The sequence below is a fragment of the Pleurodeles waltl genome, chromosome 2_2 (genome assembly GCF_031143425.1).
Source record: "Pleurodeles waltl isolate 20211129_DDA chromosome 2_2, aPleWal1.hap1.20221129, whole genome shotgun sequence".
NCBI classification, from domain to species: Eukaryota; Metazoa; Chordata; class Amphibia; order Caudata; family Salamandridae; genus Pleurodeles; species Pleurodeles waltl.
The window spans coordinates 976,296,270-976,321,139 of NC_090439.1; the positions used below are offsets into that span (position 1 = coordinate 976,296,270).

At 42.3% G+C, this 24,870-nt stretch overlaps 1 protein-coding gene across 3 annotated transcripts in view; it reads left to right on the top strand.

Moving 5' to 3' along the window:
- The window catches only part of COL14A1 (collagen type XIV alpha 1 chain), a 443,381-nt gene that overhangs the window by 260,036 nt on the left and 158,475 nt on the right, over window positions 1–24,870 (top strand). For all 3 annotated transcript variants that reach the window (XM_069220679.1, XM_069220680.1, XM_069220681.1), the window contains 4 exons: window positions 2,126–2,268; window positions 11,552–11,681; window positions 14,381–14,503; window positions 21,931–22,080. In XM_069220679.1, coding sequence (XP_069076780.1) covers window positions 2,126–2,268; window positions 11,552–11,681; window positions 14,381–14,503; window positions 21,931–22,080 — 546 coding nt within the window. The remainder of the gene's footprint in view (window positions 1–2,125; window positions 2,269–11,551; window positions 11,682–14,380; window positions 14,504–21,930; window positions 22,081–24,870) is intronic.

A 24,870-nucleotide genomic window follows, 5' to 3' on the forward strand; every position in this document is an offset into this window, starting at 1 on the left:
GCGGCTCTAGAGTTCTTGTCTAATGTTCTTGTGACCAGTGAAAGACGACTACTTTTATGCATGCCATACCAAGCCAGACTAATATATATATGTGTGTGTGAGTGAGTGAGTGTATGTGTGTATATACTACACATATATATAACACAAAAAATAGAGTAACACAATTCATAACAAAATGATGTAGCACATAGCATAATATTGTTTTATGTAATGGCCATCTGTAAAGTACACATTCTACTACTGATATAGCTTTGTAGTGTTTTCAACAGAGCAGTGGTTTTTCACTTGGTTCGTAGGTTACCACTCGGAACCAAAGTCTGATTCAGCAGGAGAAGGTGAATTGTAGGAATTGTGTTCTATTTTGATTGCTGGTTAGCTGGCTATTTTTTTGGTTTGGCTGTACTTTTGGTTTTAAATAGAAAAATCGGGAGAGCTATGGCAATTTCTTAGACGTGTTCTTTGCCAATAGATATCCCCATTACGTGGCAGATAAAGATGTACTTGTGCATGGTTGTTTGTGTGTGTCTGTGTGCGGTGTCCCAAGGTGGTGATTGATGCTGGATTACATGATAGCCAACGATTTGCTTGCTTGTTTGGTTTGTTGTAGGATTTCTGTCCAATATGTTCTGCTGGAAGTTAGTGTGTAGCATACAACAGAAACATCAATAACAGCCTAAAGCTATTCCCTTCTTTGGATGAATATCATTCCATTTCTTTTAGATCCAGAACCATATGTTTGTCACGGTTCCCTAATTTTTTTACAGATAAAAATACTCTTTTTGTAATTAAAATAATGTATATCACTTTCTCGCAGGACTCCAGACGAATATTATATTAGGGCTCTCGGCCATCATTAACTTATTAAATGTTATTGCTAGTGTTTACAAGAATAATCAAATCTTTAAAATAATTATTTAAAAATTGCACTGAAAAATCACCAAGGGGTCTGAGCAAACACTTTTGTGCCACAACCCAATCACTTTATTGTTAATGCATCTTAATTACCAAGTTAAAATATTTACAAAGAGAAAACATAAAACATTTTTTGAAGGAATGGCGTGACATTTACTCCCAGAAAAGAATAATGTTAAGCTATTATTGATTTGTGTGTTCTCTATATGGCATATCTCTGCTGTTTAGGTCATAAGGGACATGTTCTGTAAAGTGTGTTCTGTTGGAATTATATATTACATAACGTATATCAACGTATCATAACATACCCTAACATAACATAACCCTGAGATCATGAGAAAGGCATTGAACTTGAAGACTACACGGAAGAAGTCAGGCCGGGAATCCCTCCTCAGTGAATTTATCATAAACACTAGAAGAGGATCAAGGAAGAATGTCAGGAACTGGCTTTGGAGGAAAGCTGGACTTGAGGAGCAGGGCGAGTAGAACAGTCGGTAATCACCCCAGTCAATGTAACAAAAATGACAAGCTCTGAAGAACTGCATTTGTGGAGAAAAGCGAAGGGAGACCGTCTGAAATTTTATGCCTGTGGGCCTAAAAAGCAGTGGTGGCTACAGATGGGCACAACTAGTAAAAACAAGCATTTGCAATGCAACGGGTCTCGTGTTTGCTCATGTTAGAGCTGATCGCGTTGTAAACTCCTAACCCGACATTTCAGCTATCGGCAAAAGTGCATTTATGTACCTAACCTGAAAAAGTGCAATTAACTATGTAAAGTGCTCGACTTCTGCCAAGCGAAATCGCGCTAGTAAATTAGAGAAAAAGTAGTCCACGAGCCGGACAGAAAACAGCGAGCCTCGCATGTTTTCTGTACTTGGCCGCTGTGCTCGAGGAGGGCTAGCCACCGGAAAAGGCATGACGTATTCATGCCTTCGACTAATGAAAGCAAGCAGATTTTAATAGACAAGCCCACGAACCAATGAAAAAAACTGACGTGAGGTCGACAGGGCTCTGAGCCCTTTTCTAACTACTACAGCGTCTCGCTGCGATACGCATGCGCAAGCGCATGCAACGCAGGCTCGACCCTAAAAAGTGAATACTACGGTGGTGTTTGGAGATAGTGGCAATGTCAATATAATATATTTGAAGCAGTTGGGTTGGAGTCCAGATTTAAACAATTTATATATAATTTCTTGAATTACTTTCTCTCTAGTAATCAGGACAGGAATAAGAAACCTTGTTATTGATGATGAAACAACTTCAAGCCTACACTTAAAATGGCAGATTTCCGACTCAAATGTACGGCAGTATCGAGTGACCTACGTATCATCTAGGGGTGATCGCGGAGAAGAAGTGGTAAGCAACCTCATCAATTTTTCTTTCTTTAGGAAATCACTCCTATGCAGAAGTACCCAAATACAATGATATATATATAACTTAATTGTGCCACATATCGTGCTTTTTTAAATATGGAAGTAGTGGGGTCACTATTGACTAATAATATTGTTACATTTGCAAAATTGTGTTAATGCTCATAAAACTATATTTTTGTAAGAGATGGCCCATTTTGTTTTTGGCACATGCCACAAGTGCAGAGATCCTGGTCCTCTGTGTGACCTGATTAGTCTGATATTTAGATCTCAAATATGCAATTAGGCTCTGTCACATCCTTAATGACTAGCTCTCCTCCACAATTTATAAAACTTCCTCAAGTTTGTGTTGAAATTTTGTGCGGACTAATGTATGACTATAACCCTTAAAACACAAATCCACAAGCGGAAAGAGTTATACATTTTCGACTCTTAGTGACATGCCAACACACACTCCTCTTCACACGCGACAATACTTTGAGCACTCTGAGCACAAATACACACTATTCTATTTTCATTTGTTTTGACTTGTTTAATTTACTAGGATATTAAAAAGTTTCTTTTTTTGTACGCCTGTTTGAAAGAATCTTTTTACCCCTCTGTCTACCCTTTGTTTGTACTACTCATTACATTTACTTTTAAACGTTTGTTTCATTAGGTTGGTTACTCGTTGGTTTTTCAACTAATGTATTGCATGATCCAATTGGTTTCCACCTTATTATCGTTGCTGATTCACAAGCTTTGTTTTATGTCATGCTTTCATTCACAAACTAGTACACTCTTATCCACAAAGCATGGCATTTACCCAAAGGTAATGTGAACAAAGGTGACTAATATAGAACTGGAGACCACATCCCCAAGCACACAGTGATATGCTGCACTGGTGAAGAACTGCCAACAAACTTCCTTCTCTACAAACCGTGACACCACCCAATCTGGTGATGAAATACAGTCAGAACAAATGTGACCCCCATAGTACTTGAAGCACAAAGCGCATAAAGGCTTTGTCAAGCTTGTTACACACTTAATACTTGCCATCTCCCATTCTTCTCCACAGACTGAACACCTCCTCATCGAGGGCTGAAGTTTAGTGTAGACAAATTGTGAACACCTTTGTGCACGTGATGCAAAAAGTACAGAAGCAGGCGCCATAACGTCATACTCGTAACAACCTACCAAACCCCAACCTTCTCCACTAACTTCAAAGCTCCCAAAGCTGCGGTGAAATAAAAATTGTGAAAATTCAAAAAAAGGAACATGAAAGTTGCACAAATTAGGAAGCATGTCGTGATATGTCAACTTACCATCATGCCAAAAGGCAGCCTGTCCACAAACTCCAGCGTCGCCTAAATTGTTGGTGAAATGAAATGTTTACTAAAGGGGGTCAGTAGTGCAGAAATACACAGAAGCAATCCATTTAAAACTCTCAAAATACTTTTTAAAAACATATTCTCAAAAACACCCAGGAACATCCTTCCACTCAGGTTGTTTGTAGATTTTTTATTAACGCAAGTATTTTTGCAAACAATATTTAGCGCATAATATTTTTGAAAACGATATTGAGCACATTATATTCTGGTACCATACCTACTCTACTCAAGCTTCGTGTAAGATCACTGAGAAGTTATAGATGATCTGGTCCACTATAGACTAGTGAATCAGCTAGTGTGAATGCCATTTTGCAAACTTCTTAAAGTTTTGTTAGGTGAATTGAGAAGAAGGGAAATTATGATAGTTTAGGGTTCCCACAGAAAGGTTTGCCATGGTCGCGTATAATTGCAAAAGTGACAATGTAAGTCCGAACATTCTTAGAAGTGATGGCTAAAAACCAGGACTGTCTGAAAGCCACTCTGTGTACATGTGCCACTTGGCAAGTATTGTGAGTGCAGCAGCATTATATGACAATCTCAGGGTTTTCCACAAAAAGCCACAGCCACGACCCACTACCTAGAAAAATAACATGTCTTTTGGAAGCGGAAGGTCAATGTGTTATTGCCAGCAGAGGATATGTGTTGTGTTTAGGACTCCTCATCCAGGGTAAGAAGCAGTAGGGCCATCAAAAAAAATAGCAGAACATTAGTGCCAATTGCTTCTTGATCAAGTGTTAAAAGCAATAATTGGGTTAGTTATGGGAATCGAGATTGTCAGGTACAATGTGTGCAGGGGTGGCTGGAAGAGGCATTATTAGCAAGAGTAACAAGACTGGGGTTTCCCCAGGATAGTGAAACTACTGCCTCTCTTTTTAAATACACTAACTAATAATTTGACTACTACTAGTGCCCAAACACTTTTTGTACTTCCACTCAACAGTTAAACGTCTGAACTCCATCGACAGTGTATTTCTGTAAGAGAAATTCACTGTGGGAGTTTTTCATTCCTGGTCTGAACCAAAGTCTATGAACACATACCCTTGTGTTCTATTTAATTTTCTCCCTGCGTAACACACCTTTGTAGAAAGAATAGCAGCCTTGTTATGACAGTTCTCCCTTTGGCATCCCACCAGCACAGGTTCAAAAGGAAAACTTCCCCTAATGACAGAGGAGGGCTGGGAATGATGAGCAGGTGGGCGTGCTGTGGGATCTTCGCCGCTCAGGAGGAGTGAGTGCGACCCACAGGCGAATTTACATAATTTACAACTACTCCTAAGGAAAAGTCTATCTTCAAAGTTCTAAAAACCGCCCTTGGATTTTTTTTTATATATAGCCTGAGGGCAGCCTGTAAAATCATAATACTGAAGGTAACGGACTATTAATGTATTTTTACTGCTAAAGATAACGGGTCAGATTCACAAAAGCATGTATGACTACAAACATTGGTACTACAGCAGTACTCTTTTATTTACTCTTGCATGCCTTTGTGAAATGGCTCCGAAATGACCAACTATTTACTAATTAATAATATTGCAAAAAGAGCACCATCAATTCTACTTATACTAATTGTACAGCAGTGTTGTTCCCATTTTCTTCTCATTGGATTCACAGTTTAGAGGCATTCTGTGTAAGGAGTAACCCAGTCGACAAGCCGAGACATGCTGTCTGATTTGACCTGCAGTGGTTGTCATTATAGGAATAATGAGGATTAACAGGGGGCAATGTGTCCGAATATCATTACCAAACATTTTGCCTGACATAAATATTGTTTCCTTATTATCGTTTACAAAAACATCACCCCATATTGTGTAGATGTTCAGTTGAAACGGTGTACCAAATGAGTTTTTGTTGTTTAACCCCCCTGATTTTTTGTTTTCGACTACCCATTTTTTGCACTTTTGCTGTGAGTGAGTATCATCAACAGAGACTCGGCCAGAGTTAATTCTGTGTAAATAGACATAGAGCGCTAAGAGCCAGTGTCTGCCTTTTTATAATAAGGCTGCTGCTGTGCAGCTATATAAGAGGCACTTGGGTGCTCACACATGAACATGTGGACACAGGCATCTGTGCAAATGTGCGGGCTGGATGTGTGAGACTACCGTCCATCCTGGTATCTGCACATAGGTACCCTGTTGCAGAAGGGGCCGTTCAAGGATTGGTGCCGCCCTGGAGTAGACCTTGTAATGTGAGTGGGAGGTGTTAGTGTAGGTCTGCAGTGCTTCTTGAAGGTCTGTGGTGGTTAACTGAATTACACGTTGCAGGTAAAAGAATCACCAAAGTATAGTTTTGCCCCACTGAGGCATACAGGGGCCAGTGAGGTTTTACTCTTAGGGTAAACATCCATCCCAAATGTAGATCCACAGTCACTTTACTTTTATTTACACTCCTTATGGCATATTAAGAATTGTCATACGTCTCTGGCTCAGCCATAATTAGATTCCAGCCCTTTGCTCCCCTTACTGGGCCAAGTTAATTACTCTGCTGGCCAACATGAAGATCAAAACCCTCCTTTTCAGTAGAGCCATTAATAATGCTTCACTCTCCTGGGAAAAGACGGGGTAGAGAGGAAATCTGTGTCTGTTAATTAACTGTTTGTGGTGTACCTGGGACGGCAAAGCCCAAACCCACACAGACAAAGAAGGAAAACCATACCTCTGGAGCCAAACACAGAGGGGAATCAGGCAGCCATGCCAGTTGAGGGTGAAAATGAGACTCCCATGGAAGATCATTTCACAGATCACTTGAAATTGCCATCTTTAATCGTTGCAGGATGCTGTGCACGAGGTTTGGAATGGGGTGGGGTGATGTGGTACTCTAGGATCTTCTAGGGATGCCTGGCATCTAAAACTTTCCACCCCCACTTAAAAACCACTGCACAAGGGAAGGGCTTATGAGAAAACACAGGACCTGGTAGGGACCATAGGGGAAGAATGCACAGCTGGAAGGAAAAAACACCTGATGCTCCTGCAAGGATGACCTTTGGGACTTTGGCTTCAACTGGCACCCAGGACTAGAATGGGTTTCTCCAGGCCCAGTGGCGCTAGCTCTCTCATGGTCCCTGAGGAACGGTTGAGGTTCTGGTGGGTGTTTGGCTTGGTGCTTGTGTAGAGGCTGTGGAATATGCCACTCTCCCCCAAGCTGAAGAGCCCACAAGGAGCTCATACAGGGGACAGGTCTGGTGCAAAGAGTCGGAAAATCAAACTCCCAACAAAAAGTGCCCTATAAAAGTCAGGAGGCCTGCAAACATGCTCCTGGTGGTGAGGAGTAAAACAAGCTCAAACTCTGAAAAATCAGCCCAATGGGACCAGAGATATCATCATTTACTGAGTGCAAAACTGAATAAGTAGCACTCTGATAGAAGAAGGATGAATTCCCCCAGAAAGAGCAAGCCCTCTGGTTTGGCACAACTTTTATTGGCTAAAATCCAATTTAGACAATAAAGTAATAAGGGGGGCATCCTCCCAGGATAGAAAAAGGGCCACAGAGTCTGTGGGGTACTCTACTTGCCGCCGTGCCCATTTCTGGGTCATATGGTGGCGCACCTTCAAGCATTCCACCTTGGTCAGTGAGGGTGGGAGCACAGAAGGAGCGGGCTCCAGCGCAGTAACCAGGAGTGTGGTGCCACACCTCAGGGAGGTGGCTAGAGTGGCAGGGGCCTTGGGCGTTCCATGGCATGCCCAAACAAAGCCAGAGAGATGTGGGTGACCCAGGTAATGAAAAGGCCCCTGCAGTGGAAAGCTGCTACTATAATATTCATAGGCAATGGAGCACTGTAGCATCCCTAGCAAGGGCTTTCACATTTGTATAGTGCCCATGTGGTGCAGCAAAAGTTGTTTTAGACTGTTTGAGGAGGTGCAGGAAAGGCTTTGGGACACATAATTCAAAACAGTGTTTTATTAACAATGCAAGACTTTTATTTTACTGATTGTTGGTGCTGTCCCCATTGATTGCTATAGCGTATTATTACATAATTTCTGCTTTTACTGAAGTGGTGATACCCTGACAAAACCAGTACGCCTTTGTTACTAATATTAACTTCCTCCTATATTGTAATATTGCATTTAGTGTAGGTGAATGGTATTGTGGTTACAGGGTTTGGACTCACTAAGGGTGTAACAGGTTAGAGTGTGTCACTAGAGGTATTTCTATCCGCCTGATTTTGTATTAATATTGATATATTTGTAATTTATTCACAGTATTTAGTAGTGGCCTGCAATAAAAGTACTTTCCCTTTTAAAAGAAAAAGCACTGTCTGGATAATGATTTATTGGGCGTTGTTTGTTGCTTACCAGTGAGCTAGATATTGGTAGCCCACACCAATATCCCCTGAGTAGGCCGTAGACTGCTCTGCTTTGCTACCCTGAGAGAGGCAAGTGTTACAATAGGGAACTTAGGGCCAGATGTACCAAGCATTTTTCCAGTCACAAATGGCCCAATTCGCAGAAAAATGCTTTTTTTCATGTACAAAATGCAACTTGTTACCGAAACGCAATTTGTATTTGTGATTCTGTATTCTGAAGGGGCATGTTTAGCATGTCCCTTCCAGATACTGAATCAGTATCGTGTATAGTACTGCTACACAGTCTAAACAGTATATTACTGTTTTGCGACCGAATTCCGGTTGCAAAACAGTAATACTTTACCCCTATTTAAAAAGTGGTGGTAACTAATTTGCAAATAGGAAGGGGTTCCTTTGGAACCCCTTCTCCTTTGAGAATGTTGAAAAAGTTTTTTTTTTTAAGAGCAAGTTGTGGTTCCACTGACCACTGCCTTAAAAAATGAAAAATTTAAATACCGCCTGTTTTCCTTTAAGTAAAATGGGCCGCTTTAAACAAAAAAACATTGCTTTATTTAAAAGCAATCACAGATGGCAGCAGATTCTAGTGGGCCGGAAATTGCGACCTATCTCATTAATATGTATAAGGTAGGTCTATTTGCGACCCATTAGGATTCGGTAATGAAACTCAAAAGAGTGCCATCCATTAGGAATAGCCATTTCCTAATTGTGATTCACAGGAAATCGCAATTAGGAAATCGCTATCTTTGTACATCTGGCCCATGGCTCCAAGTAAAGAGAAAGTTGCAGACTTATTACTTGTGAATGACTGACATCCTTTGCAACTAATAACCCAATTTCTTAAAGTGATATTTTTGTAAATTATACTTAGGACTTAATATTTCAGTCAGACGATATTTTGGGTACGATACTGTAGTATATTATGTAACAGAAAGATGCTTTTGCAGTAGAAGCGTAAGCCCTTTATACACATATCAAGTGGATAGTTTTTGTTACTATAGTAAACTAACGTTGTAAGAAACGTCGCTGCAATTAGGGCACCCTTGTGGCATTGATGTATTTTGCATTTACGTTCACTTTATGATTAAAAAAAAGGACTAATATGACGGGAAAATGCAGTGACTTCGCTATTTTGAGATCAAAATGCTCTTTTCATAGTTTCTGTAGGTGCAAACTCCTACTGCTGAAGTGAAAAACAGGGTTGGACAAAATATGTGCGCAATTACAAAATGCTGAAATGTTACACTCCCAACACTTTTACGCTTTATGGAAATATGCCATGCACTGACATTTTAGGATAAAGGGGGATTTTCCAATGACTTTTACAGTACCACCTTAGTGCCTAGCAACATATATGCCCCTAAATGTTCTCTGTATTTTTCTACTCTCATTTCCTTCATGATACATCCAGTCTCCTTAGTGATGTATATACCAATGTGTATTTTATTCTTCTATGTTTCTCTACACTATTCCTCGTATGGTAGACAGGTTTGCTACTTACACTTACGTAATTCCTGCTTCCTAGCGTTGGGCTAAGGCTTAACGTTTTGAAAATATATTGGTAAGTTAGAAATTGCAATTTTTATAAACCCTTCTCTACAGGATTTGTTATTTAAGGTAGGGGTAGGCAAAATGTATTACTTTTTTCTTTGAGTAATACAAGTAATTGTTGCACGAATTATGGGTTTCACACATATTTCTTACTGGTGGCTGTCTGTGTGAACATAGTTTATGCATTATCACCTCGTCTCATGACACAACAGCTCTACTGTATTGTCCGGATACGTCATGCTATCGCCCTACACATGGCCACAGCACTCATCTAGTCTCACAGATCCCCCACAACATTTTCTTTTCAAACTAAGGGCCTGATTTAGAGTTTGGTAGACGGGTTACTCAGTCACAAGTGTGATGGATATCGTGTCCGCCGTATTACGATCTTTGTAGGCTATAAAGGGATCGTAATACGACAAATGGGATATCAGTCATGTTTGTGACGGAGTAACCCCTCCCCCAACTATAAATCAGGCCCTAAGTCTTGCACAAAAGAAAATTGTGCAATCACGTAAGCGGAAAAAAAATCAAAACTATGCGTGATACGCATAGCCCAATAATCGAGGTGTAAATGAGAATAATCGTGTTTAATACAAACTGTGCACAGCCCTAATTTTGAACCATACATAAACTGTTCTGTTTACTTCTGACTTGTCTCAGATCTGTATACAGTAGGGATAAAAAAGGTGGCTTCAGGCATCTGCCTTATGGCATTACAAAAAGCTGCAGGCGAGCACCATGATTTAACACGGGCTTGCTGCTTAAGGGAGGTGGACTGCCTATCAAAAAATAATTTGCTTGGGTCTCCGAAAACCCTTACACCAGAAAAGGTCCGAATTATTCTGGGCATCATGCTTGAAGAACCAAGCACAATATTCCAAAAGAAGTGGTAGTGATGCTTCCTCAACATCCCTTGTTCTGCTGTTTATGCCACGCCCTTCACACCAGGCTTTTCCAAAGGAAAGCAAATGTAGGGCTAACACCATCTCTGCTAAGACTTAGCAAACCTTTACTAAGCCTACAAAACTATGCACTGCCCTTGTATCGTTTCGGTAGAACTGGTTTTGAAATCAGTGTCTGGACAAAGTAGATCAGCAATACTTTTGTCTCAGGTGCAGCATTCGAAACATATTTGAGGAGCTGTTCATCAACGGGGTTAATCAATAACACTCTCCCTTTGATCACAAGACCTTCTCATGAATCCACACTATTACTCTCCCTTAGCAGAAGTTAGGTATCAGTCATGTTTTGCTGTTGCATTCATGACATAATGTAACTCTGGGATCAGAACAATCATTGTCTATCTGCTTATATACAGTCCAGTCCTGGATGTGTTTTCCACATACCTTTGCACCACTTTGTACCTGTTTCTTGTGCACTCAGCATCAGCCAGTACAACAGAAGCGGCCTGCTCCCCCTTTTTCAATACCAAATACTGGGTCAATCCACTGCCCAGCTCCAGAGGTGGAGCTGCCTTTTTGTCATCCGGTATCAATATGGAGTGAGGAAATCTTGTAATGTGTATATCCTGCGGACAAGGGAAAGAGGGTGCCACAAGCACTGTGTAGCAAACACCCCCATCCTTGGGAGGGCGCGTTGAGGCTGTAGTTCTCTCATAAATGCATGCCTGGCATCCAAACAGCTGTGCTCAAGGAGTGTGCAGTAGTACACCACAGCAAACACACAAAGTGTTACAGAACATTCACTTTGTGCAAAAAACATAAGCAGAGCAAGCAAGAACCAAGAGAGATAAAGAAAAGTGAGAGGAAAAAAGAGAAGAGATACAAGAGAAGGCAAGAAGATCCACCCCGAGTGCAGTACTTCTAAATACCCTTTGTGAATTCCCAAAGTCATAAACCTACACCCTTGGTCTAGGTTTCGACCAAAAGTCTATGTTTACCTTTGTGAATCGGCCCCATGGTCTTAAAATTGGGGCAAAATTCAAACCGTTGCATTTAATTTTTATCAAATGCATGGTTTTGCGTTTCATGTGTTTACACAGCTGGAAACAGATATCAGTTGACAGTTGTTTTCATCTTTCTATCTAGGCCATAGTTCCAGGAAGACAGAACAATCTCATCCTCCAACCTCTTCTGTCAGACATGGAGTACAAAATCTCAGTCACGCCAATCTATTCTAGCGGAGAAGGGGTCACTATTTCAACAACTGGCAGAACCTGTAAGTAAACGGTAACCCTGTTTTAAGCATGTAGGTATATTGTATTTTGTCCTATGATGTTGTGCAATGTTATGTTATGATATATAATGTTATTTTGTGTTTGTTACAGAATTTATCTATGGAACCTTTTGCCCAAGTCTCTACCTGTTTGGTGTGTTTTCTAAGAAGGGATTTGCCAAAATTCACTGGGCTTGTTCTAAAATGTATTAATTCCAATATTGGAAATTGGAAATATTGGAAAATAAAACAACTTGAATAATAAATTGCTTCTTATTTCATCTAAAAACACTGATGAATTACTAATTTGTGAAATAAGAGGTTGTGAATGTGATAAATTACAGCAACCATACTGCAGCACCCACAGTTTGCCTCTGAACCCTGTGCACTCTCAAATTCAGGAGTGGGGAATATTTACAGCAAAGTTGTCCATTTATTCCAGAATGTTTGCGCAACACAATTTCATAAATGCTTGGTCTGAATTTTATGATAGACCAACATGAAGTAAAAAGTAATTGTAACAAATGGTGCAGTGCGGGGTAAGTCGTTCATCAGATGATGCCCCTGAAAACTATCATAATTGACATTGGAAAACAGGTGCTTTTTTCATATGCAGACAACAAAGAGCCTCTCTTGATCACTTAAAATCTACAGATAGGATTCTGGTCTGTGCGGTCTTCCAACCTACCACCACTCCTTTGCAATGCATGTGTTCTCCCAGTGGCAGTACTAATTGAGGTCTGTGGTCTACAATAGCAGCTGCATGCGGGTTACACTCAAATCATCCTGGAACTCCATGAAAATAATACTGACACCAAAAACATTTCACAATGTTTATCATCAGTAAAAGTCTGGGTGTCAACAAATTACTTCTGCCTAAACACCAACAACACAGAGCTTCAGAAATTGGGCCCAACAACCACAGCTGTTGACTGCCATCCCACTTGGCTCCCCAGCACATCTTAAAACAGTGTCCAATCTTGAGCTGTTGTTCAATTCTAAACTTTCTAAATTCTGAATATTACATCAAATAATTGTTTTCTCCAGGCACCTATATTTCTCAAGCCACTGACCTTATCTAAGCGATCTAATGTATAAATTGCAAGAGCGCAAGTTACAGTTATTAGCGTCATATTTGGCTTGAGAAAACATGATCACTTGTCGATATACATTTTAATCTAGACTGGATCACTGTGGAAAAACAGATTGAGATGAAGTTGTTCAGTGTTATCTGGACATATAGCCCTGGCCAGGCATCAATTTCCTTGCAAAGAACTTTTAATTTGCTAAACACATAGACGTTCAGACTCATCAATGATCATCCATGATCCCCAAACCTGCCATCATGATATCATAGACTTATGGCAGTTGGGATTTCTCCCAGAGAAGGGGGTCTGTGATGGCTTTCCACTTAGCATTAGGATTGTGAGAGTATTAGCAGATGAGAGGGCTTAGCAAGCCTTATTATTTGGATCTGTCTGCTGCATTTGATACAGCGGGCCTAAAGAAGTGGGCATCTCAGGCACAGTAGCAGATTTGTTTGGCTTCATGCTGATGAACCTTACTCCGTTGCTGCCTCTTCCTCCATTTTGATCTTAGGGTTATAACGCATGTTTTGTGAATTTCCAAGGATCCTCTCTTTCTCCATTGTTGGCACAGTTGTTCCGAGCCCATAGATGTTCACCATAATTGAATGCGGAAAATCACTTGTTTCTTCTGCACATGGATAAACCTTCTTGGCTCCTTACATTACCTCAGTAACAGCTTGGCAAACATTACAGTCTGGATGAGTACCAACATGAGTAACAACGTTGTAGAGCTGAGTAGGAGGAATGCTAAATTACTTCTTGTGGGTAGAAATAATCCACATTGGTAAGATACCATTACATGTTGCTTCCAAGCACGTGATCCAGTGGGTAAAGTTTTCCCATTCCCAAGCGCACACATGAAAGCACTCTCAGGATGTGTTTTTATTGTGGATTGGTTACTAGAATGGCATCTTTTGGGGGTTTCCTATACCAGCTTCTTCCCACATTCTGTGAATTCAGGGACAGATATACTAACCTTTGGTGTAACGCAGATCAGTACCAAAGGTTGCAGCCCTGTGTTGTGTCGAAGGGTGAGAGAAGATATGGTGCTGCCTAGGGGAGCATAGTGCACTTTAGGCTACAGTGTGCCAACACCCACACCTCTGTACTACAATGCAAGGGTGTGTTTGTTCTGTCAAGCATAGTTCTTGTACTGTAAGGTGCAAAAACTATGCTTTAATACATTTTGCATGCAAAGTCTTAGGAAATCTGGGCATCAGAGTTTAAAAGAATTGATCATGTGCCTTCAGCTAGGAGACAGCTCCATTAGTTTCAAGTGAGACAGAGGATTGAGTTTAACGTCCTGTGCCTAATGCAGAGCAGTTTTTTACAGGTTAGGGTACCAGACAACCATCTGTGAACAGGCAGTGAAAGCACCTGGAGTGTTGTAGGAGAATAGAACCTTTTATTCATGCAGACATTCAGGTTAGAGGCTTCTTGTGGTTTTTTTTTACCCACAGCACAACCGAAGGAACGTTAGAAGCTGCCTTCCGGGCCACCAAAGAAGAATTCTGTTTGGCTAGCCTACTCCCAACAATCCGCTATAGGTGCTAATTGTGAGTAGTATGGGATTGGTATGACAGATAACACATTGAACTATTTGTTTTCTTTTAGTGCCACTGTCTGCTCCTAGAAACCTGAAGATCACTGATGAATGGTACAATAGACTGCGGATTACCTGGGATGCACCTAAATCTCCTACCATGGGCTACAGGATTGTTTATAAGCCTATCAATGGTGAGTGGTCATTTGGTACTCTACTTGAATATGTGTTATACAATCTTTAGCTTGTTAGTTAATCCATATAGTTATGAAGAGCCTGCAGGTTAAATGTACTTTCTTAGAACTGAAATATTCACCTTATTTAGCCGCAAAGAAAAACACACGTTGAACAAATAGGAATGTGTAGACTTGGTCCATACAATAAAATTTTGTTTTATTAATATACAGTTACATATGCCAGTGTGCTGTTGGGGTTATAGGAATGCAACAACAAGTCATCAGTTAGTTGAGGACTTACAGGTCAGCCTGCCAAGTCAGCAGAGCCCGCCTTTGATATTACGAGATCTCTGTGTGCCTGGTAGGGATGAAAATGCCTCAAGTGCATCTGCTGATTTGGTGGATGGCTCAGGGCAGAGCGGACCACTTTGTTGAAGCAGTCTGCTCTGCATTCTTTTTTATTCTGCAGAATGAGGCCCCAAAACTGGGGATTTTATAGTGCAGAACAAAAATGCACTGGGGTGTCAGGAATATTTACGTCTTTCCTGCATTACAGCCAGGCCTCCCACGGTAGTCCAGGTAGGAATAATAAGTGGAGGAGTCCCTGTACTAAATAGGGTAGGGCTCCCATCACTGCAGCCCAGAGATCAGGTGGAAGATCCACTACCAAGTCAAAGGTTTCCGACAGCGGAGCCAGCTGATTATCTGCCATTAGAAACGTGGTGCTTCAACATCTAAATGTGGGCAGGCTGTGAATTTTAATGGGACAAAGGCACATCCAATATACAGAGGGTTGAGGGGGGATTCTCTCTCTGCCGCATGTTAAATGAGGCATTTTTTATTTAAATGCTGATGCAAAATCCTCCCATTTCTGCAGTGGGAGAATTGAAGGATAAGCAATTGGTTGGATTTGAATCTCTAGTGGAGGACTTTTTATCAGATAAGTCTCCTCCTAATTTAACATTTCCTCCAAAAATGTTAGGACCCTCTGTTACTACCCAACTCTAAATCTAGTTGTTGCTAAAAAGAATAAGTTGGACTCGACTTGATAATCGGCATAAAAGTGAATACTGATTCACTTTTTTCATCGTCAACAAGAGGAAGTAAATAGATTTTCAATGCAATATTCACTGACGGAACACTTTCATATATTAATAGGCGTGAGGATGCCCAGTCACATGTGCTCAAATTGTTAGGTTTCTAAATGTTTATTACCTGACACAGTGCGTGTGCTCCTGCTCGTAATATTTCTTTTGCACTGTATTGAAAAATATATGTGTACTCCTCAGTAACATTCTTTTAGTGAAGCAATTTGATGGCCATTGAAAGCTATTGGATGGTGGTGCTCAAAACTGGTAGAAGTATTTCTTTGTTTAAAACATCATAGATTTTTGCCACTTTTGAAGTATTTTAAACTGTTAGAGAACATTGTAATGTGAGAGTTCCATTGAAGACAAAATGGCTCAGGGCTAATAAAAACTGGTATAAGCCTTCTGCTCCAACATTTCAATGTGGGTCTATCTGCTTCTCCCTTTTTTAAGGGCACCTTGACACCTAGCCTGTCACTTACCTATGGATTCCAGTTCCTGCTTGTTCCAGACTGATCCAGTGACATTGCAGCTGCCGGGGTTTTCCCAACTGGGCTTTCCCACTCACCACTCTGTTCGCCAACAGAAGTCCCACCCACCCTAGGGCGTACTTAATGCAGAAGCACATAAGTAGGCACCTGGACACCTAGTCTGCCCCTTGCCTGTGGCTTCCAGATCATGCATGTTCCAGACTGATCCAGTGACACTCCAGCTGCCTGGGTTTTCCTGCGGGGATCGTCCCGACCGTGTTTTCCCACTCACCGTTCTTCCCATCAAAGCCCCACCCACCCTGGGACCTACTTAATACAGGCAGCAGCATGACCACTTCAGTAGGCACCTGGACACCTAGCCTGACACTGATCCATGGACACCGCAGCTGCCTGGGTTTTCCCGCTGGGGTTTCCTGACTGTGTTTCCCCACTCACATTTGTTCCTGCCAACAGAAACCCCACCCAACCCAGTACCTACTTAGTGCAGGCCGCAGCAGGACTACATCAGTAGGGACCTGGACACCTAGCCTGCCAGCTACCTGTGGCTTCCAGTTCCTGCTTGTTCCAGACAGATCCAGTGACACTGCAGCTGCCTGGGCTTTCCCGCCAGGGTTTTCCTGACTGGGTTTTCCCTCTTGCCATTCTCCCCACCATCAGAAGACCCGCCCACTCCAGGACCTACATAATGCAGGCCGCAGCGGTACTGTGAGCTGCGGGTGCGCTGCTAGCGCGCCAAATGCAAGCCCGTCTGCACCTGTCTGTGCCCAGCGCCACCACCCCTGGCCCTCCCTTCCCTCAAAAATACATTATTGCCAACCTCTACACCCTCGACCCCGCATGTTGCAACAAACACTGCCGCCGCACCGACTCACGCTTCACGTTATGACCTTTCACCTGCACCCACTGCCACTTCACCTGCCACAGCACACACACCAGCCCACCGACCAACCCTACCATGAACACACGACAGACACCACCTGAACAAAAACACCAACTCTTATGAGCCCATTTTAACACGCTCACTATGCATGAATTCCAGTGAATTATGGGACCTCATCGCCACCCTCGCACCCAACATTGTCTTCCTCACTGAGGCCTGCTTTAACCCCACATCCGCCCCAGGCATTGCCACTGTGATCCCCGACAGATATAAAATCACTCACCAGAACCGCACCAACAATCTGGGAGGAGGGACAGCCATCATCCACAAAGAGACCACACAGTGTACCACCACTACCCCCATGGAACATCTCAACTTCACGCTCCATACAGATGTCAAAACAAACATCAGAGACACCCTCGCATAACGCCCCCCAGGTCCGCACTCATTCTTCTGCAACACCATTGCAGACTTCATTGCATCCCTAACCTTAGACTCCAAGGACTACATCTTCCTCGGTGACCTAAATCTCCACATTGACAACAACAGCATTGCACACCTCCTCAACGGTATGAGCAGCCTTTGATTGGTCCAGATCGTCCACGACCCTACGCACACCGCAGGACACGTGCTTGACCCCATTGTCACCTCCTGCAACTGCATCAAATACAGCCATGTCTCAGAACTCACATGAACCGACCACTCCATTGATCACTTCAGCATCTCCAGCCCCTGCACCTCCATCCCCAAGATGACCCGCACCCCCCACCAGTGGTGGAACAAAATCTCAGAGACTAGCTGGGCGAACGCCCTCAACACCTCTAACCCTGCTACCACCACCAACTTCAAACAGGGAGTGAAAAACTTCAACGCCTGGATTACGAATTGTGCGACAACATCATCCCCTTCAAGAACAACATCCACAGAAAATCCTCCAAAAAGGCCAGCTGGTACATCCAAGAACTCAGAAGAGCAAATGAGACAGCAAACAGTTGGAGAGGAGGCGCGCCAGCAAGGACACCTCCAACAGAGCAGCCTTCAAGACCTCCCTCAACCTCTACAACCACCTGCTGAGGGCCCACCTGCTGAGGGCAACAAAGAAGACAGCCCTTGCCGCATGCATCAAAACCAGCACCAACAACACCAAGGAACTTTTCAACATTGTTAAGGGATTCTCCAACCCGGCTTCCAGTAAAAACATCATCACACCCTCACAGGAGCTGTGCGTCAACCTTGCCCACTTCTTCTACGACAAGATTGCAACCATATATAGAAACTTTGAACCCACACCTATGGACTTCCTCGACAGATATGCCACCACCTTAACCGACACAAACCACACGGTGACCACCTGAAACAACTTTTCCACCTAGGACCTCACTTCTACCATGAAATCCATCCATTCGGGAGCTCCCACAGACCCATGCCCGCACCACATCTTCAACCTTGGAAACCAAATGATCGGTTAGGAACTCACCACCTTTCTCAACACCTCTGTCACCACCCAGCATTTCCTGGTGACTGGAAACATGCCGAAGTCAGACTGTTATTTTAAAAACCTTCTGCAAACCCAAGAACTACCGCCCAATATGCCTATTCCCATTCCCAGCAAAGGTACTGGAAAAGATCATCAGCAAGCAACTCATGACATACCTGTAGCAGAACCAGCTACTCAACTCCTCCCAATCCGGCTTCCACAACAATCACAGCACCGAAACTGTCCTGAGGAGAAACAGCAGCTTTGATCCTGATTGACCTCTTGGCAGCCTTCAACACCGTATCCCACCACATGCTGATCAGAAGACTCCACCACATCAACATCTAAGGGGATGCACTCAGATCACCTCCTTCCTCACCGGAAGAACTCAGAGGGTCCACTTCCCACCTTTCGCATCCGACCCCAAGAGCTCAGCCCCATGCTCTTCAATACATATACGACCCCGTTGGCCAACATCATCAGATCCCACGGCCTCAACATAATTTCTTACGCAGAGGACACCCAACTCATCCTCTCACTCACTGACGTGCCCTCCACCACCAGAACTAACTTCCACGGATGCATGACAAGTGTCGCTGACTGGATGAAGAACAACTGCCTGGAGCTGAACACAAACAAGACGGAAGTGCTGATCTTTGGCAACAGCAAAATGTGGAACGACTCCTGTTAGCCATTAGACCTATGACCCGCACCCACTCCCTCCGACCACCGCAGAAACTTTGGAATCATTGACAACAAGCTTTGTACATTAAACGTAGGATCTTCAAGTGGCTTCCTCTACACACAAGATGCACTGTGACACAGGCCCTCATCACGAGCTGACTGGACTACGGCAACGCCTTCTATGTAGGAATCACCACACACCTCATACAGAGACTTCAGACATTACAGAACGCCGCAGCCAAACTGGTCCTCTGCCTTCCCCAAAAAACCCACATCACACCGCACCTCAGGCAACTCCACCGGCACCTTATGTAGAAGAGATGCCAATTCAAGCTGCTGACCCATGCACATAAGTCTCTCCACAACCAAGGACTCAGGTACATTAACCACCGCCTGAACTTCCACCAGTTGTTGAGAAGATTACTCTCTGCCTCGCTTTCACTTGCCCATATTCCCCGCATCTACTGAAGCAGAAGTGAGGACACTCCTCTCACATCGCAGCAAAAACCTCTCCATGCGCCTCCGGACCATCACCTCGATCCCTAAATTCTGAATGCCCCTCAAGACCTGGCTGTTCGAATAAGCCTCCAGGATCTGCAAGTGCCTGGAGACCCTATTGGGTGACTGACTAGCCACTCTTTATAAATCCAGATTGAGTGAATTTAGAACATTTTACCCTCAGTGGGTGAAATGTTCTAATAGCCTTATAGCCCTTCTGCCTAAAGGCTATAATGGGTATTAAAGGCTCTCGACATCACTATAGACCCTCACATGTATCCCAGGCCTATTACTCGGGTTCAGATTCTTTAATAACATTATTGTCTGTGACAGTGGGCTATAGGTTTTTAATTGTATACTACATATATTGTTCTTATTCATAGTCCCACCTGTTCATTTATGGCAAGTGAAGCTTAGACACAATACACTAGATAACATACCCTGGAGTTATCTGTTAGTACTGGCAATCACTTACACCCTAATGCAATGCACTGGGTATGGCAGTCTTCAAAAGTGATCTTTTTAGAAGCCCATGGTCAGTATTTCAAATCCTTGAAGCGTAGTTGCTGTTTCTGACCAGCAAGTTATCATATAGGCTGAGTTGTATCAAGATATGTAATGGTGTGCTTTTCTGAGTTATGACCAGTTGTAATGTTTGGTTGGGAATCATGCACCTTTTTGTTATGTTTATTAAATACTTGTACAACACCAAACAAAGCCTCCAGCGAAGCTACTTGAGTGTCATTTTCTACATTTGAGCTGTGTTTGGAAAGAAACCATATGACCTATTCAGGATAAACTTTCTCAGATGTGTGATAGAGATCGCTAGTAGATCACTGCTATGTCCAAACACAGTGGGCAAGGGGATTGAAAGACATCATGTGGTTCCATTTAACCTGGAAAATGGTGGATAGTATAGAGGATGAACGCACCATATTCTATGATACCTTATTTTGACTAGATGTAAATACACATTATGAAACATATCCAGAAAATGCAAGTTCGTATTAGGACATCATTCTGCGATGGGGTCAACATCCACAATTTGTTTCAGTGCCTTTGAAACATTGTTTTGTCAAGCCCAGGCCCTGCCAAGTTCGGCACTGGATATCAGTGTTGTCTGAAAGAGTCCTCTATGTGGCTAGCATTGACAAGAGTGTGCATGAAAGAACAGCAGGAAGATTTGAGTTTGGAATATTTTTTTTAAGTTTTTTTTATTGAACATTTAGATAAAGTAAACTGCGATGACGGACATTGCAGATCAACTAGAAAAAACAGCAGCAGCCTTCGGCAAAGACCCCATGGGACAGCTATATTACAACATTAGTCCATTGCAGCAGCATTCCTCAGTTCAGTGGTTGAGTCGACAACTGCTCTATTGCAAGATAGCCTCAACAGTGTTGTCAAGGGGTTCACAGATGTTCCCTCCATACACATTCCATTTTCACCATATTTTATTCCTTTTGTTTGGGCCCGCATACACCACCCTCTCGGCCAGCATGCAGCAGTTCATGAACCCATGCTCAGTTCGGGTCTCCACATGTGGGCTATATTTCGTTTGGCCACCATCAGTCCCAAGGTGACCCAGAGTCGATCCATTCAATTAACGTCTGTTTCAGACCTTCATTAAGAAGGCACCATTTGGCCAACAATGCCAGATCACTTCCTACCACTTCACTGAGGCAGGTCAGCAGCCTCCCAATAATGTTGAAGCGCAGGCCAGCCCCATAGCATATGGAAGAATGCGCCTGCCTGACCACAACCCCTAGAACACCAAGCATGAGCCAGTCTGCCCATTTTAACCACGGTAGCACATGCATAGTAGCTGCAATTACGTATTTTCAGTTATACCAGCCAAAATCTGGAGCATATGGCCACCTCCCGAGGGGAAGCCAGGGCTTCCCGACACTCCCCTTCTTGCAGGTCCCCTAGATCTTGCTCCTAACTCGACAACAACTTAGCCAGGGGATCAGGGGAGTCATTAATTAATTTGCGGTAAGTGAGCGAGATTGTCTGTCTCTGCATGTGCTCATCTAACAGCCAATGCTCAAGTGGAAAAGACTCTGGGAGATCCGTCCACCTGGGAATTGCCTTCAGGAGGGCATTCCTAATCTGGAGATATCGGAAGGTCTTGGAGGAGGCCAACTGGAACTCTTCTTGTAGGTCTGTGAAAGGAAGCACGTCACCTTGGCTCCACAAATTTCCCACCCTTGACAGACCTATCAAATCCCAAGTTTGGATTAATTGTTGTTTAATCTTCAGTGTGACATGTACCATTGCTGGGTTTTACTTTTCATTCAATAATTCACAGTTGTTTTGCCTTTCAGTGCCTGGACCAGCTCTGGAGACGTTTGTGGGAGATGATGTTAACACCATTCTGATCCTGAACCTGCTCAGTGGAACTGAGTACAACCTTAAGGTCTTTGCATCCTACTCGACCGGCTTCAGTGATGCGCTGACAGGCGTAGCGAAGACGCGTAAGTGTTTCTTTCTTGGAATACTGCCATTGTATATGAACTTTATACACAATTTCAAAGTGCTGCTCAAAATTCTGTTGTCAATTATTTTAAAATACGTTTGTGCTACAGGTATAGCTGAACTGTTAATAAACCATTTTGCTGATAGTTTTATTACTAAATAAGGATGGCTAATAATACCTATGGGGTGTTAAAATTACAAAGTCTGGCAGGTGGTTCTCTATTGATGATAATATTATGATTATTTTTTCTGATTATGATTAATATAATGATCATATTTAGTGTTAAAGTGAAACCCTTTTTTGGATAACTAGGTGATAGAGTGACAGATACTATTTATGTGAAAGTGCTATGTAGGCTTTTCCATCATATATTAAAAAGAGCTAATCAGCCGGCAAGATGGCTCAGTGGATTAAAGCTCCCCACTTACACAGGCAGTGTTCTGAAGGTCATGAATTTAAATCCCAGCAAGATAGACTCTTATCCTGCTGATGTCAAAAAAATTTGTACCATTAAATTGGGTAATAGTAGCATATTTTAATGGTGACATTTAGAAATGGCAAAAGTGCAGTAAGTAAAAACAAGGTTTTGTTATCAACACTGGTGCTGAGCCATGCCATTTACAATAACCATATTGTGGCACTTCACTGTATTCAGTGCAGTAGAAAATACGCATTAGATCTCAGTCTATCTGTGCCCATCCAGAAGAGTCCCCTCCAAGGTGGGGCTTGCCAACCTAACTTCCACACTTGGTCCAGACTTTTATGGCTCTAAAATAAAGTGTAATTTGGGTGTAAAAACACTTGTAAAAGTTTTTAAATACCATTTTAATTTGACTTGGCGGGTGTTTATCACTTTCTTAATAAACATCACAGTGCCTCTTCCCTGAGAGCACCCATATTCACTCACAACTAACCCACAACAAGCATTTCCAAAGCAGTTGGTCTGGCGTGTAAATAAAAGTTCCTCCTTAATCAATGATGTGTTTAGGCATTCACTATAATGTGTCCATTCATCCATCCCCTGGCTCATTCTTGCATTCATTCACTTACAAAACCACAACAAAGTCACACACAAGCTCACAAACATACAGGATAAATATAAATAAATAAAAGTAGGAAAATAAAACATGACTGCTTAAAAATGTCAGGCATGTGCTTGCAATAACAAATAAATGTAAACATAGCAGCATGTGGCTGTCTTGCAACTGTATTTTACATGGTGTTTCATTATTGTGAAGTTCCTGCATGGCTGTCATGTTTAGAACCAATGTGTTGACCTTCTTGGAATGTTAACACAGTTAAAGCTATGGGCAATGCAATTCTGTGACAGCAGCCTGATCTAGAGACTGTAGCCTCGCAGGATGTGGGGCACTGCAGATGAAATGAACAGCAAGCAAGCAGTTTGTTAGTACTGTCTTGGAAGCTGCGATATACTCTAAAATAATGAAAATAAAAATATGAGAGGGAACAAAATGAGTGGAAACATAGACAACTGAAGGACTAGCCGACCAGTCCTGGCACTGAAGTGCACTCATTTTCAAGTCGATGTGCACATCCTCAAAACAATTCTGTCAGTCAAAGGGCAAGAGAGCCAATGTCTGACGTGGCTGACCCATGCTGAACGTTCTCATGGATTCTAGGGGAGTACTTCGGCCATTGCCTCCGTTACATTGGCTCTAATGCCCTGTGAGAGACAGCATTTTCTGATATGATTTCTTTACATAACATTTAATAATAAATAGATCACACTATTACTTCAGCCTTAACGTTTACTAGTGAACCAATGAAAAACCGTCATTATTGACTTGACAACATTACCAAATTAGACATACTCTATTAAGTGTAAGCTCTCCAAAAAGGCAACCATGAGGCATATAGTCACACAATTAGAAATGTTATCTATATTATTGCTGGTAAAGCAATGTACTAGGTTTACTAAGAGGGCCTAACGAGGATTATCAAAGTGCAAATCTTCTATCCCTTCAGCTTGTTAAAGGGAGCAACCAACGGCAAAACCATTGCCTACCACAGTAAACTGATATTCCTCCATGTAACAGAATGCCTCTCTCCATATTTTATTAGAGTAATAACAATCTATCTCTAAATGTCTATTGATTTTAATGTATCCTTTCCGCAATTAATAAGTCAGGCCAAATAAGTTTACCACAGCTTTTTGTAATAAACAGATCTGTCTCATAGCCTTGGTCTTTGGTGTGGTGCCATGAATAAATGATCAAAGATGCTTGGAAGGTAAGCAAATCAAACACTGCACTCAGTGACCCAAACTTGGGGTGGAGCCACAGTCCTTTTCTGTAGTACTCCTGAAAGCTTCTTTTTTTGGTCACATAAGGTTGGACGACAGCTATGCTGTCATGCCAGGTCTAACTAATAACTTCAGAAAACCCTATTCGTGTAGATTTTCCTCTGTTGTAAATTTGGATTGCAAGCATTAATGCTTGCAGATTATACTCTCTAATTCTTTGAATCTGGATTGAAAATTTACACCACAGATAGTATATTTTGGAAACCTAGATTGACCTTACGTGGGCAAAAAGCATGAATCGGGCGCTCTTTATTTCATTTTAAAGCTTATTAGGTTCACTAAATAAATATCACGTTGTGACACACCACTTGCAGGCAGTTCTAGAATCTCCTGACTATGCAATATCTACAGTAGCTATTAAGACAAAGATATGAGTATTTTTGCTCTGAGAGAATCCCTCATTAGAAAAAGCTGTCTTGGCTTTTGTCCACTAGTTGACTTGATAGATATGAATACTGCACATAG